The 18485-nt window shown below is 27.1% G+C and overlaps 2 protein-coding genes across 4 annotated transcripts in view; one reads left to right on the top strand and one right to left on the bottom strand.

Annotated features, from left to right (window-relative positions):
* Positions 1-1629, top strand: part of LOC125826391 (uncharacterized) — a 63760-nt gene extending 62131 nt beyond the window's left edge. The window contains exons 10-12 of one of the 2 annotated variants that reach the window (XM_049505704.1): positions 366-504; positions 752-804; positions 1505-1629. In XM_049505704.1, coding sequence (XP_049361661.1) covers positions 366-504; positions 752-804; positions 1505-1588 — 276 coding nt within the window. In that variant the 3' untranslated portion in view covers positions 1589-1629. The remainder of the gene's footprint in view (positions 1-365; positions 505-751; positions 805-1504) is intronic. The other variant, XM_049505703.1, reaches the window with a different exon arrangement.
* LOC125826403 (deSI-like protein At4g17486) overlaps positions 1-18485 on the bottom strand; it is a 554011-nt gene that overhangs the window by 254834 nt on the left and 280692 nt on the right. The window lies entirely within an intron of this gene.

Genomic DNA, 18485 nt, shown 5'->3' with positions numbered 1-18485 from the left:
GTTAGACATTGTTTACACCGTAGGATGGAAACTATAGGACTTTATTTAAGTATATCCAGGCACATAAGAAGTGTTTGGAGCTTTGTTCTTGTACTTCATCAGTTTCAAAAGTCAATTGCTTATATATGGAGATTCTATTTGGGTTGAAACATGTGTGAAATGTTTTCTTAATGTGCATCTCTTGTAGGTTAAAGATGAATAGTCCCCTCCTGTATTTGAGTATTCATGTAATTTATCGCTTTCAGATTAGCAAACTTGGATTTTTATAATAGATCTCTTGATGCTTCTAAAGAAATTTAAGCTAGAGTAGTAAAAACATTATTTGGTATTTGATAACTTAGCTCAAAATATATGTTTTCTTCCAGGATGTTGCAAAGCTGCACGCGAAAGGGATTGGGACTGTGTGTGGTAGGCTGCTCGTGGGAACAGCTGAAAAGATACCATCCTCGGAGATAGTTGATACAACTGGTGCTGGAGATGCATTTGTTGGAGCAGTTCTTTATTGTACGTGAAATTATAGTATAATTAGTATACTATGTGTCTTTTGTCAAACGCAGTGTGGCATCTCCGCTGTTCTCCCTATGCTTGTTGCTGCTAGGGATTTAAAGTGTCCTAACAATTCCTGTTTCAATTATGCTTCCATGATGTCCGTCTTGGTTCATTTAGTAGGCGAGTATCAAGCGACTAGATCATGCTGTTATGTGTTGTTATTTATGTCTTTGTCTCATGGTTTTCCTTGATGTATTTGCAGCTCTCTGTGCTAATTTCCCACCTGAAAAGATGCTGATGTTTGCTTCGCAAGTGGTAAGTAAACATGAAATATACTTAATTTTAATGTAGGGCTTAAATTATAGAGGAAGGGTTCCATTACTGAAATGGTAAAAGTTAAACACTGTAAACAAGAGCGGATGTAACATACTGTATCGTGTTCATCTAAACCTAGTACTTTGGACGTAAATTGCAAGAAATAGTATATGAACCCATAACTTTAAAGATATAATAGGTTCAATACTAAGAACCTATAAAACTTAAATCACAACTCCGCCTTAGCCATGAATCATTTATCACTCTGATTGTCAAATGTTTGAACAACTAGGAGCAATTTTGCTTGCGATACTTAGTTGTCATTCATAAAAAAATATCTAATGAATTATGAGTTCAATCCATCCTTTTTAGCATAAAGATGGATATTCCTTGCTCATTATCAGAACAATCACTTATTCAAGCTTTGAATGGGGACAATAGTGTTCATTTCCCCATCTCATGGAAAGCCCTTTTTGTTTCACTTAGCCTTATCCCCTAGAGGATATTTTAGTACTAGGTTCTATAGAAATCGGAGATCACGGGTTCAAGAAAAATACAGGATAAAACTATCGATCCATATTAGACTTTATGTAGTTCACTATTCTCGAAATTTTGCATATAAAAGGAGTTTAGTGCAATAAACTGTCATATTATTTTAGACAATATCTGAAGAGAAATTAATTTGTGGATTGGTTTGCAGGCAGCTATTGGGTGCAGCGCCTTGGGAGCAAGAGCTGGTCTTCCTCATCTGACTGATCCTCGCTTCTCACCCTTCTTAGCTTAGAAGACCAGACAGAAATTTGGACCATTTTAATTACTGGAATTATGATTTGACTGATTACAAACTTTATAAAACATGAGAAGATCTTGCAATGTAATGAATATTTGTGGATTTGTTGTCAAATAAGTGAAATCCAACGTAGGTAAAACGTTGAAAGTATCACTATATATTCTGCAAGTCAGTTGCCCCATTCTCTATTCCATTTCAGTATTATATTCTGCAACTCAGTTGCTAAATAAAACACTACTCACTGAACAAATTAACTGGCGTTATCGTAAATTCATGAGTTCCAATTTACGTTTGATTTTTCCTTTTCCTTATTTTATTTTCTCTTCATTTTTTGTGTGTACATGTTTGACCTTCTCCTCTTTTCTCTCATATTTATTTTTGATAATACTACAAGAAAACATGGAATTAGCTATGTACAAAACTTTGCAGCTCAACAATAAAAATTTCATGTTAATCTCATTTTGCTATGAATTGTGTTTAGATTATATAAAAGTTCAATTAGCTAATTCCATGTTTTCTATTGTAATCAGTGTTTTGCCTTTGCTTGAGCATTCCTATTTGATAATAAGGTCTCCAAGAGAACTAGTAAAATAAAAGAGGGGCAACTCATGTGTACTAGAGTTTAGTTTTGCAATAGATACTGAAGATTAAAGTTGCAATATTGGACCACAATTTTACCCTACACGGATACTGGAGTCATAAAAATTACATTGTATATATAAGATTGAAATTATTTTTATGTATTGCATCTTACTCTTGTTGAGTTTTTATTCTTCAGAATGTTAAAATCCTTTTAGTGAGAATTCTGATTCCGGCTCTAGTATGCAAAAGGTTGTCCAATGACTATGTTCTCTCTTTCAACCACAATTCGCAGAACAAATATATTTTTTTTATTTATATATTCATCTAGTCTAGTTGATAACTAATTATTCTAATCATTGAGCGAGTTTGGGCGTATAAACAAAAGGAAAATCAGACGATTAAATTAAATATACTCAACGTTATTATACTAAATTAAAGTAGGAAGCAAAAATATATAGTAATTGATTTTCGTTATCTATAATGAGTAATGAGGGTCAATGAGTCACATGACAAATTTTAATATTCAAAAAAGGCGTTCATCCTATAAAATAATCTTGCTAACTACTTTAGCCAGTAAAAAATACATCAAATCAATTTTTTATATAAGGTGTTATGAATAGTTTATACTGATGAAATTGACACGTACGTTTAAGACATTATAGAGTCGGAAGCCTCGAATTGCCCATCAAAATGATACATCCTAAGAAATTAAATATAAATCTTTTCAATTTTATGGTTCTAATTTAAAGTTATGTCAAATGTATCAAAACGTGATTTAATCATGTGGCCTTAAACATATCAAGTAGAAAGTTGAAATTAAAATATTGTCAGAAATAAAGAAAGAGCGTTTTTTTGAAACAAATTTAAAAAGTAATAAATCATTCTTTTTGAAACGAAAGTAGTACATTTTAGAAAGATGAAGTCAAAGGATTCGAATTGCTGATGAAAATGATACGTTTTTGGCATAAAGTTGAAGACTCAAATTTCAGATGAAAATGACACATTGTGCATAAATTTGAAGATCTCAAATTGCCTTTTAAATAAATTGTTCCACATTTTAGACAACAAAAAGTGAAGGACTAGAATTGCTGATGATTGGACGTAAACTCGAACTGTTGATAAAAATGACACATTATTGTGCATAAAGAGTATGGACTCAAATAGCCGATTAAAAAAGAGAAACTTTGGACAATAAGTCGATGGACAAACCATGAATTATAGGGGGTGATTTCAATGTGATGCTTAATTCAAAAGAGAAGATAGGGGGACTTCCTGTGAGAGATGCAGATTGTGAAGACTTCAAAAAATGTATTGAATCCTGTGATCTAGCTCAAGTGAAGTTTAAAGGAAGTCCATTTACTTGGTGGAATGGAAGGGTTGGAAATGATTGCATCTTTGAAAGACTCGATAGAATTCTGACCAATTTAGAATTTCAGAATAGTTTTTCACACTCCGAAGTTGATCATCTGCCTAGGACTGGCTCTGATCATGCTCCTATGCTCCTCACTTGTGATGATCGGTGTATCATTCATAGGAAACCTTTTACTGCTAGGAATATGAAAGATTTGTATAATGATAATTAAGGATAATTGAAATTTTTGTTGCAAATAAATGTCAACTTGTCATAATGGGTCGATTAAGACAAAAACAGTTACCTGAGCTTTGTTACAAAGGTATTTGATTGTTGCAAATGGTTTGAGTGCTATATTTTTTTTGAGACTTATATTAATTAATAGGTTAATAGCATAAATTATAAAATGCAATTAAAATTGAAAAAAAAGAAAAAAAAAATAAAAAATGCAAATGCTGGCCATAGAGACATGGATAGTCTTCATTCAACTTTTCCTTCTTAATTATTCTTAGTTTTTTTTATTAATTATAGTTTCATAAATTAATCTCTAATTGATTATTAAAATTCCCTAAATAACTGAATTTTCCCCATTGTTAGTCCTCAAGTTCACACCTTCTCATTTTCTCATTTTCAAAGGGAAATCCGAACAACCTTTGCAACTTTGTTTTTCAACTTTTCTCCTTACATGAAATAACAACAAAGTCTATAAAAACTTTTCTTCAATTCCAATTATGATTTCAGCTACTCCTCAACCCCCTCTTTTAAAGATCGAAAATATTCTTTCCATAAGATATTAGTTTTTTTGTAAGTTGGGTGAAGATTTTATGATCTATTTTTTGTTGACTTCTTTAACGGATGATTTGACACTTTCTTGATGTCGAAAATAAGTCATCGAAAATAATGTCGAAGAACTGAACATCAAGTTTCTTGTCAAAGAAGAACACAAAAACAAAGAAAAGATTAAAATGGAGAAACGAAAAGAAGAAGAAAACTATTGACATTTGAAAAAAAATGCTCTATTGCAACTGGGTGCGATGGACTGAAAAAGAAGAAAAAAGATGAAAGTAGAAAAAGTAGGAAAAAATAGATAAAAGAATGAGAAATTTTGAATAAAAAGAAAAATATTTTTAGAAATAGTAAAATATGGAGTAATTAATTTATTTTGTCATCCTATGAGAAGATGGGCACGTGCATAGTTTGAAACAACTTTTTTTTCTTTTCCACCTTCACGCGCCTGTAGAAAATTGATGATACAAATCTTGCCACGTTATTTTTTAGGGGGTAATTTAATTCAAATGGAATTACATTAGGGGGATAAAAAAACGTCCGTAAAGTTGCATGGCTAAACTAAATTATGCAGACAAGTTTGGGGGTATTTTATGTATTTTCTCTTTTAAAAATAATATATTTACTAACCTTTTAACACAATCAAATTTTAAATTCGATAAAAAATAATGTAAAAAATGCAAACAAAATCCTACACTATCCGATTAAAACAAATACTCGATCATTTCAGCATGTTACATGATATAAGTAGGTGATTATCACCAAAAAAGGCTCTTATAAATTAATGTTTTGGTAAAGAGATTGAGTAAACTAAAAGATGAAAAGTGAGTACACTTGAAATAGATCAATAATATCATAATTCACACGAGAGAGATAAATCATGTTCACTTTTTAGTGTGTCATACATGCACAACAATGATGGTATCTTAGATTGCATGAATCAATCAAATTGGAACATTCAATGTGGAGGACCCCTTGTTCGTTTCTATATAATAGAAACAAAAAAATTTACATATTCAATATTTTAACAAAAAAAAAAATCACATTTTTTCATGCTCTTCTTAATGGGCGATGCACAATTTCCATGAAGGTTCGTAAATCCAAATTCCACACCTTCAAAGATAGATTACAGGTGGAATGTATTAATTGTGTAAGAAATAAATTTATATCATGAGTTTTAAATTTGCTACTAAATTTAAAAAAGGTAAGTACTTATTACATTAAATCATTATTATATACATGTTAAGTGTTTGATTTTTAAAAATAAAAAAGTGGTCCTTTAGCTATTTTTGATTTCTTAAATGAATTTTAATGATGACATAAATATGACTACTAAAACTTTTCATAAAAAATAATATTTTAGGTATATATAATTATAAAAAAAAGTTATGTATATAATTATAGGTTTGGTTTGAATATTTTTTTTTATTTTTGAAACAAAATCAAAATCAAATCAAATTTATCAATTTTAAAAATTAGAATTCCAATCAAATAAAAATCAATTTATTTATTTAATTGAAATTAACATAGTATCATTTAATTTATACTTTATTTGTTTCAATTTGTTTGAGTAATTTTATTTTTTTGTCCTTTCTATAGTGAAAAATATTTTGTTTCATTTTAATTTTGACAAATTTATCTGGCAATGTTTATCCAATTAAAACATTGTAGACGGTCAACACCGCAAAACTTAGCACATTTTTTGAAGAGAAAATTTCAAAAATAGTAATGAAATTTAATTTTTGACACTTGAATAAGTGGGTCCAGTTGTACTTTTCATTCACCACCACCAGTAGTTCCCTCTCATCTGCCCACCCCTCCTCTCTTTTTTTTCTTTTTCAATTTTTTACTTCTTCAAAAATTGGAAATGTGATAAATAATAAAACCTAATTTATCTTTGGTAACAGAGGAAAAGTTAGAATATAAAGGTAACAAATCAAATATTAGAGCAATAAAAAAATAAAAGAGGCTGATGCGGCAAAGTAAAAATTAATTTATTTAATTTGACTATTCTTTTCTCACAAAGTTCCTAAAACTATGTAAAGATAGCTGAATATTAACGAAAGCATTAGAATTAAAAATGATTGATTTAGATGAATTTAAATATTTTTTAGGTATACGTACTTAAAAACACATTTTCAATACTTAAGTTGAATTTTAAAATAAAAATAAAAGTATTGTAGCTGAAATTAAGTTAATGATGCATTTGATAATAAAAAAAATGTCGACTAACAACTTATCTGTCAAAATAAGTAAAAATGTCTTTAAAATTGTTAATATTAAAAATAAACCTATTATCCAACATTGTTAACAGTATCAAAGCGATTCTAATCACAAATGATAGTATTAATTATTAAACTTAAGTGAAAACTGAAATTAGTTTGTGTTTTCATTCAATTAAGCATATAAATTGATTAGACAAAATTATTTTTAATAAATATAGATTATTTAAATAGCATGAATTAATTAATAATTAGTTTGACTAAGAAAAATACATTCCTCCGTAACTATAAATACAAAATTAACAAGTAAACTCATAAATAGAGAGTACAAAAAGAAGAGTTTTTTTCTTCCTTTCTGTTTCTATTTTATTTTGTACAACAAACCTATAAAAATAAAATGTAGTATTTGTGCCATAAAAGAAGAGATCCAAAATTAAGTGGTCCTGGCATATCCTTAGACATTGAACATCTTTATATATACACGCAATGTGGTGGGTTTGTGAAAGAAAAATTAGTAAGAATATTTTGGAGTTTCATTATGAAGTAAGGTTGACAGTAAATATTTTTCGTTAGTCGACTAAGTTAGAAATCGAATGTGAATTATTGAGATAATTTTTGAAATATAAATTCATTTCCATTAGAAGTGGAGTAGCTCGGTCTATTCGATTATTCATAGCAGAAGAAGATATTTTTTATGTGATTTTGTGAAAGAAAAATTAATAAGAATCTATTATTAGCAATGATGGAGTTTAATTTTGGAGGAAGGTATAAAATTGAGTCAATTTAAATAAGCATTGAAAATCTTGGCTAAATTATGTAACGTAACTTTATAAGTTGCACTATAGTGCAATTGTCTCTAGAATTTATCAGTTCAATTTGATTATTTTTCTATTTTTTCATATATAAAAAAAATTAAACCAAATATTATGAATTTTTAATATTTAAAAATCAAAACAAATGTCATTTTTTTCAAAACCGATTTAATTTGATTTGTGATTTGGTTTTTCACCAAAGCATGAAACCTCTAATTAGAAATATTCAATAATTTGCTTAATGTATAAATGATCCGACCAAATAAATTATATTGTGGATTCGCATAGTGATCAACGTCGTTTTTAGTTGTTTATTTTCTATGATCAGTGTAAACTCTTATCTTTAGTTGAAATTGTTAAGTTGTTGATTGTTAATAAACACGGCCGAACACACACCACTTTTGAAAATTAATAATTTTAGTAGTATTACTGATCAAATATGTATATTAATTAACATTGCTAATCAACTATGTACATTAATCAACATTACTAATCATTTATTTTATGCAAATCTCGACCTTTATTTTGCTTGACCCTATTGTATATATAAGTTGAATCAGTTGCCTTTTTAATTATAATCCTGAATTTATATATAACTTTTGTTCATCAACGTATAATCGCTTTTTAGTGGTTCTGTGAAGGTTTTTATTATTTTAAACTCCAAAATCCACTTACCTAGTATGACTAGACACAGGTGTCCGTGTTAGCACGGACTTAGTATCAATAATTTTTTTGTTTCAATTTATGTGATATAGATAGAATTTAGAGAGTCAATTAAATTTTAATATGATTTTTAAATTGTTAAGTATTGTAATTTATATCTTTTTTTTTACATAATTTTTAAATAGTATATATTACTCCCCTTGTCCAAATGTATGTAGCACATATCTAGAGTAAATCAAATATTGTTAATCATTGAGATTTACTAAATTTTAGTTTCCAAATTAAATAAAAACATGTTACTTTTTTTTATCCATTTTATGTGGCATCTATTGGTTAATTTCAAGAATCAGTTCAATTTTTTATATGTAAAATATTTTAAGTTATCAATTATCATGATTTATAATATTTTTTACGCAATTTAAGATATATAAAAAATAAGATAAATAAATTAAGACGGAAGAACCACCACAAATGGTTAAGTACATTATGTTTCATTTTTTAATATGTTGATTTTATTGGAGACAGGAGGAGTAGATCAGAAAAAAACGATATCATGTCAGAAAAGAAAACATGGAGTACTACTATAGAACAGAATCTGTAGTGAAAAGTGAAAACGATAGTGATGATACAGCTTTTTCTATACGATGAAATTGAGGAAAGAGTTAATAAGGTTACTATCTTAGTGAGTCAAGCTTCAAATTGGGTGGATCACAGGGTAGGTCAGCACCATCTGATAAAACCTTTCACACCTATTATACTAAAAAACAAACAAGATCTTAATTTCTAGGTAGGTTTCTTTTGGTACTACTACTATTATCCAGGATCGGAATGTGGCCCAAAACTTAATATCCGTGGACCTTACAACAAGGAGGCAAACGAACGCAACTTAACTCGTCATATTTTGTTCTCAACTTATGCTACAATATATAAGGATAACTACCCACTTTTAACAAACAAAAAAAACAAGGTTTATATTCTCTTTTTCTCCCTTCATTGTTTATGAGCTTCTACTTCAAATAATAATGGCCTATAATGCACCGAGAACCTCTACCGATTGCTTCAATTCCAGTTTCATGCAGGAACAGAGTAGTTCCCTCACAATTCTTGGATTCTTCTTCACTATTTTCCTCAACTTTCTACAGCTAAAATATCAAGGCACTGATCCTTTTTCAACTCATCCGAAAACCATGAGACTTTCTGTCACTTCTTTGCTCCTATACTCTTTAATATACGCTATTAAGCACAGATTTTCTTCTCATCCTATTTACAGGAAATTCTCCGACCTCATACACAATGTTATGGTTTTCTTTACTTGTCTCTCTTTGGCTTCCACTGTCTCTCTTCTCTTCCCGGACTCTGTTTCCCCTCTTCTGTATTTCCTCTGTTTCTGTTTACGGGAGCCGAAATGTTGCTTTGGGTTTTTGAGAAAATTAAACAAGAATGGTATTTCCAAACAAGGAGGAATGGTGAACTAATTTGGAACTATCTAACAAGGAGGACGAACATGGTTTTTTATCCAATGGAACACAACTTTAGGCTTCCTGTCTAATTTTGATTTTTATGTATGTATGTATGTGTGTATTTTACGTGATTATTTCGACATTTCAATTGTTGTTGGAATATTAATGTTGCACTGCTTTTTTCTTACATTCGGGTGATGTTTTTCCTCAATTTAATGGTATAGAAAAAGTAGCATATATATAAATATATGTTTTCTTTTCTGACAAGGTATAAATTTTGTTTCTCTGTTTTCTGCTCTCTACAGGTGAAATGTTACTATATGGCTCTGTAAGAAAAATAATGCAGTCAAAATTTTTGACATGATATCCTTCTTTTTATGATATACCTAATTATTTGTTCAATTTTGAATTGACATACTTGAGAAAATAATAATTGACATAGTAAATTTATCATTTTACCCCTATTAATTATGAAGTGGATTAATTAAAAATTTAGGATTTACAAAAAGTTTTGTCATTTTCAAAATTAATTAATTGGGTATAAAGGTAAAAAAAAATTGTTCTTTCTTGATTTGCCAAAATAGACAAGTAAAAAAGAAAAATTAGGGACCGATGGAGTACTTATTATTTTAGCATTTTATTAATCCTTTATAAATAAAATATAATTAATATTTTAAAATCTTATATAGACAAAATAAATGTATATAAATTAAAATAAAAAGAATATTATCTTTAGCCTAGAGAGAGTTAAAATAGAAAAGGAGGCTGATGAAGAAAATAAATTGATAAGTAAAGTAGATTAAGGAAAAAATAGGGTTGAAAGGAAGATAGAGAAAATAAATAGGAAAAACTATATAAATAAGCCATAAAACTATATGTTCGTACCCCAATTCAAAGCAATTGAAGAAATACAAATACCCACTCAAAAAGATTAAAGCGCATACCCCCATTTATTAAGGCTGATAATTTTTGTTTAACTGATACTAAATCAGTATCATATGTTGTATTGGTATCATTAAGATTTCTTGTTCAAGATTTACTCATTAATCAATGATACTATAAGAATACATGTATACTGTTGTGGTATCATTAAGATCTCTGGTTGAGAAATTACTCATTAGTCTATGATACTATAAGAGTATATGTATATTGTTGTGGTATCATTGAGATTTCTTATTCAGAAATTACTTAATAGTTAATAATACTATAAGAGTATATATGTACTCTTCTTTGTGATTTACTATTTTGAGCTTTGCGTATCTTTAAAAAAAAATTGTTGCTAGGTTTAAATTGAAAAGGCAAAACAATTCTTCAATATTTTGAGGTCAATTCTCTAGCTTGATGTCATGCAGGAAGGGAAAAAAAGATTGAGTAAACTAGAAAAAGCACGATTATATCATAATATCGTGAATTATTTTAATAAAATCAATCGAAGGCAGGACTAGTGACTGGAGTGAAGTCGTAACAAGGTAGCCATACTGGAAGGTGCTTCAAGCTGGTCTTGTAAAAAATGACTTAAAATAAAGCAAAGCTACTGGATCATCCAGAGCCTGTTCCTCAAGCGGGAAGACGTAAAAGTGGCAGAGCAATACAGATAATTACTGCCGCTTGCTTAATATTATTTATATAATAATAATAAGAAATCTATAAACAAAAATAGTTTCTAAGCTACTGATGAATCTAGCTATGAGGAATTCCTCATCTCATAGATGAGGGTCGAAACGAAAGAAGAAAGATTCTTAAGTGCTTCTTGGGTAGATAATCGATCGTTTTTCATTTGGATAGTGAGTAGTTTTTATAATAATAAGTCAAGTCTCGTGGCACCACATCTTTAGACAAAGAACAGGTTTAGCTATAGCCCAATCAACTGTTGGAGGCAAAGACAAAGAAAAAACGGAAAAGCCAAGCAGTGAAATAACAATAATAACATATTAAGTGTAATTCCATGAATGAAATTTGACAAAGATGATGTATTCTATTGTGTGGAGGTGAATTAATCAAATTCATTCCATGTGGAGGACCAACCCCTTATATTTTTAGCAATAGGGAGTCGATAGCGATATATAGCAACATGATCACATGAATATTCTATATAATAGAAACAAAAAAGTACTTGCTCAATATTTTAACCAAAATAATATCACTTTTTTCGTGTTCTTCTTATGCATAATTTTCCTTATGGAAAAACCAACTTATTTCCTTTTTCAACTTCCTTTTTTTAAATAATAATAATAATAATAAAAATATCAGTCACGATTTCGTGGAATAATTTTCCGAGAATCTTTCTCTTTTTGCTCCATCTCTTCTTTGTAATTTCTTTGGGCTAGAATATTATACGTGGATGCAATTACTACTTTACCTTTTTGTGTTTGTGCAATTTGTGACGTCCTATTATTTTTAAGTCTTCTCTTGTTTAAGGTCTTTCAAGGAGTGTGATTTTTTTGTTATTTAAAAATCAATTATTTCGAGTTAGTAGAATAACCTCTCTAAATTTTAAGCTCTAAGCGAGAGAGCGCATAATTTACCGTCTTAATTGAGGTCGTAACTATGTGTGTTAGATAAATACAATTATTGAAAGATGATAAGATCGTGTTCGTGCGTCTTGACTCAAACCCTCTTAAATAATATATATCTTTGATTTAATAAACGAGTAGATTCAATTTTTAGGTGTAATATACAAATTGAAATCGCGTTTACGAGTCTTGATTGATGTATGTCGAGGTAGAGGTCGTCACTAGCAGGGACGGACCTATAGGTTACCGAGGCGGAGCCAGGAATTACACGAAGAGGGTCCAAAAATTAAACAACAAAATCTCTTTTTTAAAAGGGCAAAAAAATTGTTGTAAGTGAGATTTGAACATGCGAGCACTGGCTCAATAAAGATGTCTAAACACACATTCAAGACATCTTAAACCACTAGGCTCTAACAACATATTATGTCAAGGGTGTCAAAAATATGTTATTTAATCACTTCGTGTATCAATTTTACTTGTATATGCGGGTTTTTTTTTTCGTCGAAGGATGTCCAATTCATACATGTGCCTACGCCCCTGCCCTCTGCAAAATATGACGTAGTATATTTAAGGTATTTAAAAGAATTTTTATGTCAATATATTGATTTTGAACCTCCTAAATGTAAGATCAGAGGTTTGCTTAGTAGTCGAGGGTTTCAAAACTCACCTTGAGGTTCCAAGATGAAATCTTAGGCACTACTCTTTTTATTCCAAACCCCCTTACTGAAAATCCTGAATCCGTCACTAGTCACTAGATCTTAGTTAAGACTAGTAGAGTTCAACAAAATTGAAGTGAACCATAGGCAAACAATTTATTCAAGGTTGATTTAAGTCAAGCATAAGTTGATAAAATGCGACTTGTTAGAACGATGAAACTTGGGGGTGTCTCATACCTTTCTCGAACAACAAAATTTCTAATCCAAACTTTATTTTTGCATATTAATTAAAGGAGCCATTCTCTTTTAATTAGAATTTAAAAAAAAAAAATTTGAAATAATGTAACTCAATTTCAAATGACATTCTTTTTTGTAAATAAAATAATCCCTTCTCAATAATTTCACGTTAATTAGAGAAAGCCGACCAAAAAAAGGTGCGACAGTTCTCATATTCAAAACGCACTTATACAATCATTATAATTTGATAATTAATAAAGATAAATTTTGGATTTAGAGTTACTAAAATTTTATAACAATTTTTAGTTGATATGTTGAGTTTATAATCAATTATTATAAATTTTCAATATTTGTTTAGAACGTATATACATGATCTGGGTAAATATAGATTAGTTCACGCTAATTCGTACATTATATACAGGATTCACAATGACCAAACATCGTTTGTAGATTCTTTTATCTATGATTAGGTAAAAATATTGATTGATGTTCGAAATTTTATCAATGCCACATAAAATAGGAAATAGTAAGTAACATATATTATTTCAGAATCACATAAAAAGTAGTATTATAAATGACAATAATTAATAACACAAAAATTTTAAAAACATATAAAATAAGTATTTGATAGTCTTGAGTTTTATCAGTGCGGCATATATTACTCTTATTTAGAAATGGGAGTTTGGAGGACCAACATTGCACTAAAAAGTTGGACTAAAAGCTATAGAAATTGTACATTGAGGCCCACCAAAAAGATGAACTATTCTTTTTTTCTACTTTCCATTCTCTCCTTTTACTCTCTTTAGTTTATCTTTCATCTTAAATTTTTCATAGATCTTTAAAATATTTTGAATTATTAATTATTATGAATTATAATGTTTTGATTTTTACGTAGTTTACAAATATATAAATTTTATTTTTAAAAAATTGAAGATATCATACGCAAATTTATGGTCAAACTTAAACTATTTGATTCTTGAGAAATAAAAAGTGTCACATAAAATGGGACAAACGAAGGATAACTCTCAATTAAATTTATTTCACTTTTTAGTTTCCATTTTTAACATAATTTTTGAAGTTGGATTTCTAGGAATTCTATAGTAGACCCATTTAAATTTGACTTTTTTGTTTTAAATTAGAGAACTTGGCCGCACTTCGCACGATCATTAAAATTAAATATTTTTGATTAATTTTATATTTACTCTGTTGTTTAATCGTAATATTATTATTTGTTTTAATAATATGAAGATTGTGAAAAAAATAAAGCTTCACAAATTTTACATCTATTAAATGAGGAAGAATATATTTTTTATCAAATAAGTTAAAATATATTTGCTAATAACAAATTCTTCCATTGCATGAAGTTGATCCTTTAATATATAATATATATTCCGGTGTACCATTCTCCTTAAATGTGTAAGAAATATCTCATAATGTCAAATAACACCGTAATACTCCCTCTGTCCCTAATTACTTGTCAACTTTTAAATTGACACATTTATTAAGAAATCAATTAATGACATAGTGAGTTTATCATTTTACCCCTATTAATTATGAAGTAGATGAAAAGTTCTGCAATTTTCAAAGTACTCATTTAATTCAGGGTATAATAGGTAAAAAAAATGTTCTTTCTTGATTTGTCAAAATAGACAAGTAATTAGAGACAACTATAAAAGGTAAAGTGAACAAGTAATTAGGGACAGAGGGAGTACTAAACAAATGCATCAGCAAATGAAATTTATATTAAAAATATATTGAATGATGACGTAATGATACCTTAATAGAATTTCCTATCCATTTAAAAAAAATTAAAAAATTCACCCTTTCAATTTCGTTATATCTTCTTATTTAGTAAAAGAATCATCACTTATTATATTCTACTCCACCTTAATTGTACCATCAGAGTTTTAAGAATAAACATTAAATTTTAAATCGAAATAAAAAATCATTGAAAAATGACAGAAAAAATAATAATAGTATATGAAAATTAAAATAAGGTGCAAGAAAAGTCTTTTCACGATAATTTCTTAAAATATATTGATAACAATTAAAATGAAGCTGTTATTTTATCTTTAAAATTAAGTTTGATTTAATTGAATTAGTACAATGAGAAAAAATATTAAACTAATAACTTTTTAGTGTTATTAAATGCATTTTCTTTTTAATTGAGTAGTAGATTAAAAGTTCTGAATTAGGATATTAAAATAATATCTTACTCTCTCCTTAATTATTATGGTATTGCAAACATTTATTTTCCTTAAATGGTGATTCATTTTTCATTTACAGTTATATCCAATTAATTTCTAATGTATTGAATGTGGTTATGGGATATTGAAATAATATCTTTATCTTTCCTTAATCATAATAAAATTATAATTTAACATTTATTTTTCTGAAATGATAATTTTGTTTTAATTCCTAGAACATATTGTTTACTATATTGAATATAATTATAATAAAACATATTGTATTTAGTATGACAAAAGAACTCAAAAATTGGAGAAATTAGATAAATAGTAATCTTAGCTTCTAAGAAATGTCACATCATCATTTACATATCCAACTTTATATATATAAAAGAGTTAAAAAAGAAAAAATAAGTGATTTAAGAAAATTATATAAATAACATTAGTGATCAGATGAAGATTAAGAAAAAACGTCAAATAAATTAGTAGTATTGATAATGATAAAAGTTAAATAAATCATTTTTTCTATTATTTAAATTTTTAACATAAAATTTCCAATCTTTTAAAATTAAAAAATAAAATAAAATTGAGGCAATAATTATTTTAAAGAAAAATATAACCAAAATTGTCAGAAAAAATTGATAAAAATAAATAAGTATCTATTACTAAGAATGGTGTCACTACATTTTCTATTTTAACTTTATTGTTACATATGGATAGAAACTTTTAGAAGAAGAAATGATTCAAAAATTTAAAAATAATGATTCCTTAAATGGTGATTCCTTTTTCATTTACAGCTTTTCAATTAATTTTTAATGTATTATATATGGTTATGGATATTGGAATAATAATTTTATCTTTCCTTAATCATAATAAATTATATTTTAACCTTTGTTTTTGTGAAATGATAATTTTCTTTTCATTCGTACAACATATTCATTAATATATTAAATGTAATTATAATAAAACATGTTGTATTTAGTATGACAAAAGAATTCAAAATTTTAAAAAATTAAATAAATAATAATCCTAACTTCTAAGAAATGTCACACACACACACACACACATATATATATATCTAAGAAAATGATATAAATTACATTAATGATGAAATGAAGATTAAGAAAAGAAGTAAAACAAATTAATAATAATATTGATGATGATAGGAGTTAAATAAATCATTTTTTATTTTTTGTAAATTTTCAATATAAATTTTTCAGTCTTTTAAAATTAGAAAATGCTAAAAAAATAAAACTAAAACTAAAAATCAAGGCAACAATTATTTTAAGGAAAAAATAACAAAAAATATCAGAAACATTGATAAGAATAAATAAGTATATATTGCTAAGAAGGTGTCACCCCCACATTTTCTATTTTAGCTTTATTATTACATATAGATAGAAACTTTAAGATGAAGAATGATCCAAAAAATTTTAAAATAACAAATCAATTATGTAAAAATACACGTGTAATTCTTATAAAGTTATAATAACTAATTTCTTCAAATGAATAATTAAATGAAAGGAAAAAAAGTAATTAAGAAAATAATATAAATAACACTAATTATGAGATTAATAGCATTGATGAGGAAAGGAACTAAATATGATCATCTTTTTAAATTCTTTTTTAAGAAAATATATATAAACTTTAATTAAAGATAAATAAGAAAAAAAAAAACTTTAAAGATACAAAAAATCAAGACAAAATAAAAGATGAAAGAAATTAGAAGAATAATGAGGTTGAAAGAAATAATATCTAATTTTCTCTCTTTTCAAATCACAAAATAAATTTTTGCTTGTTCTCCTCATAATTTGATACGAATTCCATAAATAGAATGATTTTTTCTCCAAATAAGTTTTCTTACCTTTTGAAACACTAATCAACCTTCTTATAAGTTTCTCAACCACACTGAATTTTCTCTCCTTGTAGGAGAAATAAACATTTTTTCAAAAAGTCTTTTATTTTGAAAAGAACTTTTTGTTACATAATCTCTTTCTTTACATCAATGTCTTCACAAGAATCATGAGATATTCTCTCTTTCTCTTTTGTTAAAAAAATCACATGACCTAGAAATTTGATGGACATCTTAGCGACAAAAGTTGATACCATATATTGATCATCATCGTCAGAAGAAGAAGAGCCAAAGTGAAGAAATTTGTTCTTATTTGTTACAAATGCTCAACTATTTTTATTTTTTTTATAGGCTAAATAATTATAAACAGTTATGAAAAATGAATAGTTTTTATCTTTTCATCTTCCATTTTCATTTACTTAAATCTATATTAGTGTATTGGATGTTATAAAGGGCATAATTAATCGGGTATGATATAAATACTTTTTTTTTAAAATACAAATAAGAAATACAAAACAAAGATAAAATGACAAAAAAGGGAGAAAAAAGATGAATAGAAATACTGGTCATAGAGAGATGCCACATCAGATTGTCTTTATTCAGCTTTATATATACATATATAGGTTCATGCCCTTAGATGCTATTTTATTACTTTAGCTGGCATCGACATTTTTGTAAATCTGATATCTACTTTGGAACATTTTATAATGTGGCATAGGCTGACAATTGAGATCATAAATTTAAAAATAATAAAATTTAATTTATTATAATACTAATATCAATATCATAAAGATATATATATATATATATATATATATATATATATATCATTTAAAAAATATATAAAAAGTATTATAAATTGTAATAATTAACCGCTTTATTTTTTTAAAATCATATAACTAATTTGATTTACACTCCAAAATTCATAGGTGTCACATAATTTAGACATTAATTCTTCATTACTTAATATATGTAATTGTATCAATGACATATAAATTGAAATAAAAAAAATTACATATTTTATTTGAAAATCACGTAATAGTACTATAAGGTATAATAATTAACAACTTAACATATTTTAAAATTTTAGTTGACTCTCCAAATTCCATATGTCTCATGTAATTGAGACAGAGAAAAACATATATAGGTTTAAAATTAATAAAAATATTATAAATTATAATAATTAACAACTTAAAATTTATAAAAAAAATCCTTTAAAAAAATTTAGGTGGCTCTCCCAATTCAATCGATATTACAATAATTAAAACATAGAAATTAACATAGATTGGACTCCTGCTAACATTTATGTTTCCTTTTTAAAAAAATTTTCTTTTATACTTTATATAAATAAAATTTTTATGTAAAAAGTATTATAAATCATAATAATTAATAGCTTAAAATATTTGAAAACATATAAAAAAAATTTGTTAACTTTCAAAATTTCATCTATACCACATAAATTGGGAGAAATATAGATATATAGATATTTTAAGTTGCTAATGATTGTGAGTTATAGTACGTTTTATGTCATTTTCATATATATTACATGCTTTGTCCTGATTTATGTGATA

This window comes from Solanum verrucosum, unplaced genomic scaffold (assembly GCF_900185275.1).
Source record: "Solanum verrucosum unplaced genomic scaffold, falcon-dt-bn FXZP01000060.1, whole genome shotgun sequence".
NCBI lineage: Eukaryota > Viridiplantae > Streptophyta > Magnoliopsida > Solanales > Solanaceae > Solanum > Solanum verrucosum.
This window is presented reverse-complemented; position numbering and strand designations above follow the sequence as displayed.